A 9,457-nucleotide genomic window follows, 5' to 3' on the forward strand; every position below is an offset into this window, starting at 1 on the left:
GTGGTTATTTACACACATGGCCGCTCGTTATTACACATGGTTATTTACACACATGGCCGCTCGTTATTACACGTGGTTATTTACACACATGGCCGCTCGTTATTACACGTGGTTATTTACACACATGGCCGCTCGTTATTACACATGGTTATTTACACACATGGCCGCTCGTTATTACACGTGGTTATTTACACACATGGCCGCTCGTTATTACACATGGTTATTTACACACATGGCCGCTCGTTATTACACATGGTTATTTACACACATGGCCGCTCGTTATTACACGTGGTTATTTACACACATGGCCGCTCGTTATTACACGTGGTTATTTACACACATGGCCGCTCGTTATTACACATGGTTATTTACACACATGGCCGCTCGTTATTACACGTGGTTATTTACACACATGGCCGCTCGTTATTACACATGGTTATTTACACACATGGCCGCTCGTTATTACACGTGGTTATTTACACACATGGCCGCTCGTTATTACACATGGTTATTTACACACATGGCCGCTCGTTATTACACATGGTTATTTACACACATGGCCGCTCGTTATTACACGTGGTTATTTACACACATGGCCGCTCGTTATTACACATGGTTATTTACACACATGGCCGCTCGTTATTACACATGGTTATTTACACACATGGCCGCTCGTTATTACACGTGGTTATTTACACACATGGCCGCTCGTTATTACACATGGTTATTTACACACATGGCCGCTCGTTATTACACATGGTTATTTACACACATGGCCGCTCGTTATTACACATGGTTATTTACACACATGGCCGCTCGTTATTACACATGGTTATTTACACACATGGCCGCTCGTTATTACACGTGGTTATTTACACACATGGCCGCTCGTTATTACACATGGTTATTTACACACATGGCCGCTCGTTATTACACATGGTTATTTACACACATGGCCGCTCGTTATTACACGTGGTTATTTACACACATGGCCGCTCGTTATTACACATGGTTATTTACACACATGGCCGCTCGTTATTACACATGGTTATTTACACACATGGCCGCTCGTTATTACACGTGGTTATTTACACACATGGCCGCTCGTTATTACACATGGTTATTTACACACATGGCCGCTCGTTATTACACATGGTTATTTACACACATGGCCGCTCGTTATTACACGTGGTTATTTACACACATGGCCGCTCGTTATTACACATGGTTATTTACACACATGGCCGCTCGTTATTACACGTGGTTATTTACACACATGGCCGCTCGTTATTACACGTGGTTATTTACACACATGGCCGCTCGTTATTACACATGGTTATTTACACACATGGCCGCTCGTTATTACACGTGGTTATTTACACACATGGCCGCTCGTTATTACACAGTGGTTATTTACACACATGGCCGCTCGTTATTACACAGTGGTTATTTACACACATGGCCGCTCGTTATTACACGTGGTTATTTACACACATGGCCGCTCGTTATTACACGTGGTTATTTACACACATGGCCGCTCGTTATTACACGTGGTTATTTACACACATGGCCGCTCGTTATTACACGTGGTTATTTACACACATGGCCGCTCGTTATTACACGTGGTTATTTACACACATGGCCGCTCGTTATTACACATGGTTATTTACACACATGGCCGCTCGTTATTACACGTGGTTATTTACACACATGGCCGCTCGTTATTACACGTGGTTATTTACACACATGGCCGCTCGTTATTACACGTGGTTATTTACACACATGGCCGCTCGTTATTACACGTGGTTATTTACACACATGGCCGCTCGTTATTACACGTGGTTATTTACACACATGGCCGCTCGTTATTACACGTGGTTATTTACACACATGGCCGCTCGTTATTACACGTGGTTATTTACACACATGGCCGCTCGTTATTACACGTGGTTATTTACACACATGGCCGCTCGTTATTACACGTGGTTATTTACACACATGGCCGCTCGTTATTACACGTGGTTATTTACACACATGGCCGCTCGTTATTACACGTGGTTATTTACACACATGGCCGCTCGTTATTACACGTGGTTATTTACACACATGGCCGCTCGTTATTACACGTGGTTATTTACACACATGGCCGCTCGTTATTACACGTGGTTATTTACACACATGGCCGCTCGTTATTACACGTGGTTATTTACACACATGGCCGCTCGTTATTACACGTGGTTATTTACACACATGGCCGCTCGTTATTACACGTGGTTATTTACACACATGGCCGCTCGTTATTACACGTGGTTATTTACACACATGGCCGCTCGTTATTACACGTGGTTATTTACACACATGGCCGCTCGTTATTACACGTGGTTATTTACACACATGGCCGCTCGTTATTACACGTGGTTATTTACACACATGGCCGCTCGTTATTACACAGTGGTTATTTACACACATGGCCGCTCGTTATTACACAGTGGTTATTTACACACATGGCCGCTCGTTATTACACGTGGTTATTTACACACATGGCCGCTCGTTATTACACGTGGTTATTTACACACATGGCCGCTCGTTATTACACATGGTTATTTACACACATGGCCGCTCGTTATTACACGTGGTTATTTACACACATGGCCGCTCGTTATTACACGTGGTTATTTACACACATGGCCGCTCGTTATTACACATGGTTATTTACACACATGGCCGCTCGTTATTACACGTGGTTATTTACACACATGGCCGCTCGTTATTACACGTGGTTATTTACACACATGGCCGCTCGTTATTACACATGGTTATTTACACACATGGCCGCTCGTTATTACACGTGGTTATTTACACACATGGCCGCTCGTTATTACACGTGGTTATTTACACACATGGCCGCTCGTTATTACACGTGGTTATTTACACACATGGCCGCTCGTTATTACACGTGGTTATTTACACACATGGCCGCTCGTTATTACACGTGGTTATTTACACACATGGCCGCTCGTTATTACACATGGTTATTTACACACATGGCCGCTCGTTATTACACGTGGTTATTTACACACATGGCCGCTCGTTATTACACATGGTTATTTACACACATGGCCGCTCGTTATTACACATGGTTATTTACACACATGGCCGCTCGTTATTACACATGGTTATTTACACACATGGCCGCTCGTTATTACACGTGGTTATTTACACACATGGCCGCTCGTTATTACACATGGTTATTTACACACATGGCCGCTCGTTATTACACGTGGTTATTTACACACATGGCCGCTCGTTATTACACATGGTTATTTACACACATGGCCGCTCGTTATTACACGTGGTTATTTACACACATGGCCGCTCGTTATTACACGTGGTTATTTACACACATGGCCGCTCGTTATTACACATGGTTATTTACACACATGGCCGCTCGTTATTACACGTGGTTATTTACACACATGGCCGCTCGTTATTACACGTGGTTATTTACACACATGGCCGCTCGTTATTACACATGGTTATTTACACACATGGCCGCTCGTTATTACACAGTGGTTATTTACACACATGGCCGCTCGTTATTACACATGGTTATTTACACACATGGCCGCTCGTTATTACACATGGTTATTTACACACATGGCCGCTCGTTATTACACGTGGTTATTTACACACATGGCCGCTCGTTATTACACATGGTTATTTACACACATGGCCGCTCGTTATTACACGTGGTTATTTACACACATGGCCGCTCGTTATTACACGTGGTTATTTACACACATGGCCGCTCGTTATTACACGTGGTTATTTACACACATGGCCGCTCGTTATTACACATGGTTATTTACACACATGGCCGCTCGTTATTACACGTGGTTATTTACACACATGGCCGCTCGTTATTACACATGGTTATTTACACACATGGCCGCTCGTTATTACACGTGGTTATTTACACACATGGCCGCTCGTTATTACACATGGTTATTTACACACATGGCCGCTCGTTATTACACATGGTTATTTACACACATGGCCGCTCGTTATTACACGTGGTTATTTACACACATGGCCGCTCGTTATTACACGTGGTTATTTACACACATGGCCGCTCGTTATTACACATGGTTATTTACACACATGGCCGCTCGTTATTACACGTGGTTATTTACACACATGGCCGCTCGTTATTACACATGGTTATTTACACACATGGCCGCTCGTTATTACACGTGGTTATTTACACACATGGCCGCTCGTTATTACACGTGGTTATTTACACACATGGCCGCTCGTTATTACACGTGGTTATTTACACACATGGCCGCTCGTTATTACACGTGGTTATTTACACACATGGCCGCTCGTTATTACACGTGGTTATTTACACACATGGCCGCTCGTTATTACACATGGTTATTTACACACATGGCCGCTCGTTATTACACGTGGTTATTTACACACATGGCCGCTCGTTATTACACATGGTTATTTACACACATGGCCGCTCGTTATTACACATGGTTATTTACACACATGGCCGCTCGTTATTACACATGGTTATTTACACACATGGCCGCTCGTTATTACACGTGGTTATTTACACACATGGCCGCTCGTTATTACACGTGGTTATTTACACACATGGCCGCTCGTTATTACACGTGGTTATTTACACACATGGCCGCTCGTTATTACACGTGGTTATTTACACACATGGCCGCTCGTTATTACACGTGGTTATTTACACACATGGCCGCTCGTTATTACACGTGGTTATTTACACACATGGCCGCTCGTTATTACACATGGTTATTTACACACATGGCCGCTCGTTATTACACGTGGTTATTTACACACATGGCCGCTCGTTATTACACATGGTTATTTACACACATGGCCGCTCGTTATTACACATGGTTATTTACACACATGGCCGCTCGTTATTACACATGGTTATTTACACACATGGCCGCTCGTTATTACACATGGTTATTTACACACATGGCCGCTCGTTATTACACGTGGTTATTTACACACATGGCCGCTCGTTATTACACGTGGTTATTTACACACATGGCCGCTCGTTATTACACGTGGTTATTTACACACATGGCCGCTCGTTATTACACATGGTTATTTACACACATGGCCGCTCGTTATTACACGTGGTTATTTACACACATGGCCGCTCGTTATTACACATGGTTATTTACACACATGGCCGCTCGTTATTACACGTGGTTATTTACACACATGGCCGCTCGTTATTACACATGGTTATTTACACACATGGCCGCTCGTTATTACACATGGTTATTTACACACATGGCCGCTCGTTATTACACGTGGTTATTTACACACATGGCCGCTCGTTATTACACGTGGTTATTTACACACATGGCCGCTCGTTATTACACATGGTTATTTACACACATGGCCGCTCGTTATTACACGTGGTTATTTACACACATGGCCGCTCGTTATTACACATGGTTATTTACACACATGGCCGCTCGTTATTACACATGGTTATTTACACACATGGCCGCTCGTTATTACACATGGTTATTTACACACATGGCCGCTCGTTATTACACATGGTTATTTACACACATGGCCGCTCGTTATTACACATGGTTATTTACACACATGGCCGCTCGTTATTACACGTGGTTATTTACACACATGGCCGCTCGTTATTACACGTGGTTATTTACACACATGGCCGCTCGTTATTACACATGGTTATTTACACACATGGCCGCTCGTTATTACACGTGGTTATTTACACACATGGCCGCTCGTTATTACACATGGTTATTTACACACATGGCCGCTCGTTATTACACATGGTTATTTACACACATGGCCGCTCGTTATTACACATGGTTATTTACACACATGGCCGCTCGTTATTACACATGGTTATTTACACACATGGCCGCTCGTTATTACACATGGTTATTTACACACATGGCCGCTCGTTATTACACATGGTTATTTACACACATGGCCGCTCGTTATTACACATGGTTATTTACACACATGGCCGCTCGTTATTACACGTGGTTATTTACACACATGGCCGCTCGTTATTACACATGGTTATTTACACACATGGCCGCTCGTTATTACACATGGTTATTTACACACATGGCCGCTCGTTATTACACATGGTTATTTACACACATGGCCGCTCGTTATTACACATGGTTATTTACACACATGGCCGCTCGTTATTACACATGGTTATTTTTTTGTCAACGTTTCTGGCGAAAGATATTCAGCTACTGCTAACATTAGCTTATCCTTACAATGGCGGTCTCTCCATGCCGTGGCAAGGCTTAACTACCTTCTGCTGGCCTTAACTACCTTCTGCTGGCCTTAACTACCTTCTGCTGGCCTTGACTACCTTCTGCTGGCCTTAACTACATTCTGCTGGCCTTACAGTAACTACCTTCTGCTGGCCTTAACTACCTTCTGCTGGCCTTGACTACCTTCTGCTGGCCTTGACTACCTTCTGCTGGCCTTGACTACCTTCTGCTGGCCTTGACTACCTTCTGCTGGCCTTGACTACCTTCTGCTGGCCTTGACTACCTTCTGCTGGCCTTGACTACCTTCTGCTGGCCTTGACTACCTTCTGCTGGCCTTAACTACCTTCTGCTGGCCTTGACTACCTTCTGCTGGCCTTAACTACATTCTGCTGGCCTTACAGTAACTACCTTCTGCTGGCCTTAACTACCTTCTGCTGGCCTTGACTACCTTCTGCTGGCCTTGACTACCTTCTGCTGGCCTTGACTACCTTCTGCTGGCCTTGACTACCTTCTGCTGGCCTTGACTACCTTCTGCTGGCCTTGACTACCTTCTGCTGGCCTTGACTACCTTCTGCTGGCCTTGACTACCTTCTGCTGGCCTTAACTACATTCTGCTGGCCTTACAGTAACTACCTTCTGCTGGCCTTAACTACCTTCTGCTGGCCTTAACTACATTCTGCTGGCCTTGACTACCTTCTGCTGGCCTTGACTACCTTCTGCTGGCCTTAACTACCTTCTGCCGGCCTTAACTACCTTCTGCCGGCCTTTACTACCTTCTGCCGGCCTTTACTACCTTCTGCCAGCCTTAACTACCTTCTGCCGGCCTTAACTACCTTCTGCCGGCCTTAACTACCTTCTGCTGGCCTTTACTACCTTCTGCTGGCCTTAACTACCTTCTGCTGGCCTTTACTACCTTCTGCTGGCCTTTACTACCTTCTGCTGGCCTTAACTACCTTCTGCTGGCCTTAACTACCTTCTGCTGGCCTTAACTACCTTCTGCTGGCCTTAACTACCTTCTGCTGGCCTTAACTACCTTCTGCTGGCCTTAACTACCTTCTGCTGGCCTTAACTACCTTCTGCTGGCCTTAACTACCTTCTGCTGGCCTTTACTACCTTCTGCTGGCCTTTACTACCTTCTGCTGGCCTTAACTACCTTCTGCTGGCCTTAACTACCTTCTGCTGGCCTTAACTACCTTCTGCTGGCCTTAACTACCTTCTGCTGGCCTTAACTACCTTCTGCTGGCCTTAACTACCTTCTGCTGGCCTTTACTACCTTCTGCTGGCCTTAACTACCTTCTGCTGGCCTTGATGATGGATGATGAAATTAAAAATAGTGGAACTATTGCACTGTTTAAGAAGAGGTTTAAATATACTTTGCTTATGAGCTACAGAGAAGAAGCATGAGGGGGGGAGGGGGGGTTGAGGGTACATTATGGTTCCACTTAGTGCTAAAATAAATAGACAAATCATAATATAATATAAAGGGAACCATGACACATTTGTTTATTTTTAAATTGTATAATTAGGGGTAGGACCAGATAAGCTCAGGCTTCATTCCTGCTCCTTTTCGAACTGTGCTATATTTTGTTTTGCTTTTGTTTTAACTTTTCTTTTCTTTTAATGCATTATTGTATATTTTGTATTTTTATTGTCATTTTTATTTAAAAGAGTTCGAAATAAACATTCATTCGTTCATTCATTCATTAACTACCTTCTGCGGCCACCAGGAGGCAGACAAAGAGGGTATTTACTTAATACACACATTCTAACTGTTTCTTTCCTCTTGTGTCTCCTTCAGGAAGCAGCGAGGACGGAGAGAAGGACTAGTCCCTTTCCTCTTGTGTCTCCTTCAGGAAGCAGCGAGGACGGAGAGAAGGACTAGCCCCTTTTTAATCCAATAAATACATTTATAAATAGAAGAAACTGTGCTCTCTATTTACGGACACCCCTCTCCTCCCTCCCTCCCCACCGCACCGCACCGCGTGGCGCTGCGCTGGCACTTTTCAGGACCGCGTGGGAGAGAGAGAGAGAGAGAGATAGCGCTGTGAACAAAAAAAGGGTGGATGCCGTGACGATGGCGGCCATTTTGGATGCCTCTCGGCGCCATGGCAGCCACATTATGGATGCTTCTCTCAGGCACAAACTGCTGGTTTCTTTTTTTTTCTTTTTTTTTCCACTCGCGGGCGGGAGGCGAGCGAGCGGCCGCGAGCCGGGAGATTCCCCCCCCCCCCCCCCCCCCCCCCCGAATAAAGTCCTCACTCACTCTGGAGCGGGTTTCCAAACCCAGTGCAATCCTTACAGGACCGATAAATGACCTGGACAACAAAAAACAAACGGACCTGAATTCTAAAGATTCACGTTAACCACTAAAACCCTCCATACTTTACAGTATATACTACGTAGTTTTGACCGCTATAGTCTTCTGGAGACGGCCGGGCGCTCACGGCGATTTCCACCTCATTTTCAAGCGCCCGAAAATGAGTAAAGGAAAACGAAAACCTGCACTTCTGTCTCATCGTTGCAGTCGTGTGCACATTTTGTCCTACTTGTACATGGAATTAGTCCGAGAGAGAGAGAGAAGCATTTATGCGTGTAGTTTGCTTGCTTTAGCAGAAATGGAAATTAAGAGTATATATATTTTAAAGGTATTTTCGAATATATTTTCGTGACCATAAAAAAAAAATGACAAAACGACGACGGCTTTTCCACGTGCTGCTTTTAGGGGCAGGGCAGGGGGGTGGGGGGGGGGACGCACAGCGGCCGGGTGGAAATCCTCATTATGTCAAAGTGTTCTTTTCGGGATTCTTCTTTTTTTTTTATAGTAAAAATAGCAGATCTACAAGCTCGAAATGCGTCGCTTCACGCCACGTTTGGATCTTGTAGATGTGCTACTTTCGATGCTGTGTCGCGTGACGCCCGTAGTGACGGCGCCCGTAGTGACGGCGTGACGCCCGTAGTGCAGTGTGATCAAGAGGAGACGCCCGTAGTGCAGTGTGATCAAGAGGAGACGCCCGTAGTGCAGTGTGATCAAGAGGAGACGCCCGTAGTGCAGTGTGATCAAGAGGAGACGCCCGTAGTGCAGTGTGATCAAGAGGAGACGCCCGTAGTGCAGTGTGATC

At 44.9% G+C, this 9,457-nt stretch overlaps 1 protein-coding gene across 2 annotated transcripts in view; it reads left to right on the forward strand.

The window, feature by feature from the left end:
• lmtk2 (lemur tyrosine kinase 2) overlaps positions 1-9,056 on the forward strand; it is a 131,173-nt gene extending 122,117 nt beyond the window's left edge. For both annotated transcript variants that reach the window (XM_079519956.1, XM_079519957.1), the window contains one exon: positions 8,137-9,056. In XM_079519956.1, the coding sequence (XP_079376082.1) occupies positions 8,137-8,165 (29 nt within the window). In that variant the 3' untranslated portion in view covers positions 8,166-9,056. The remainder of the gene's footprint in view (positions 1-8,136) is intronic.
• Positions 9,057-9,457: the final 401 nt, after the last annotated feature.

This window comes from Electrona antarctica (assembly GCF_951216825.1).
Source record: "Electrona antarctica genome assembly, chromosome: 14".
Classification (NCBI taxonomy): Eukaryota; Metazoa; Chordata; class Actinopteri; order Myctophiformes; family Myctophidae; genus Electrona; species Electrona antarctica.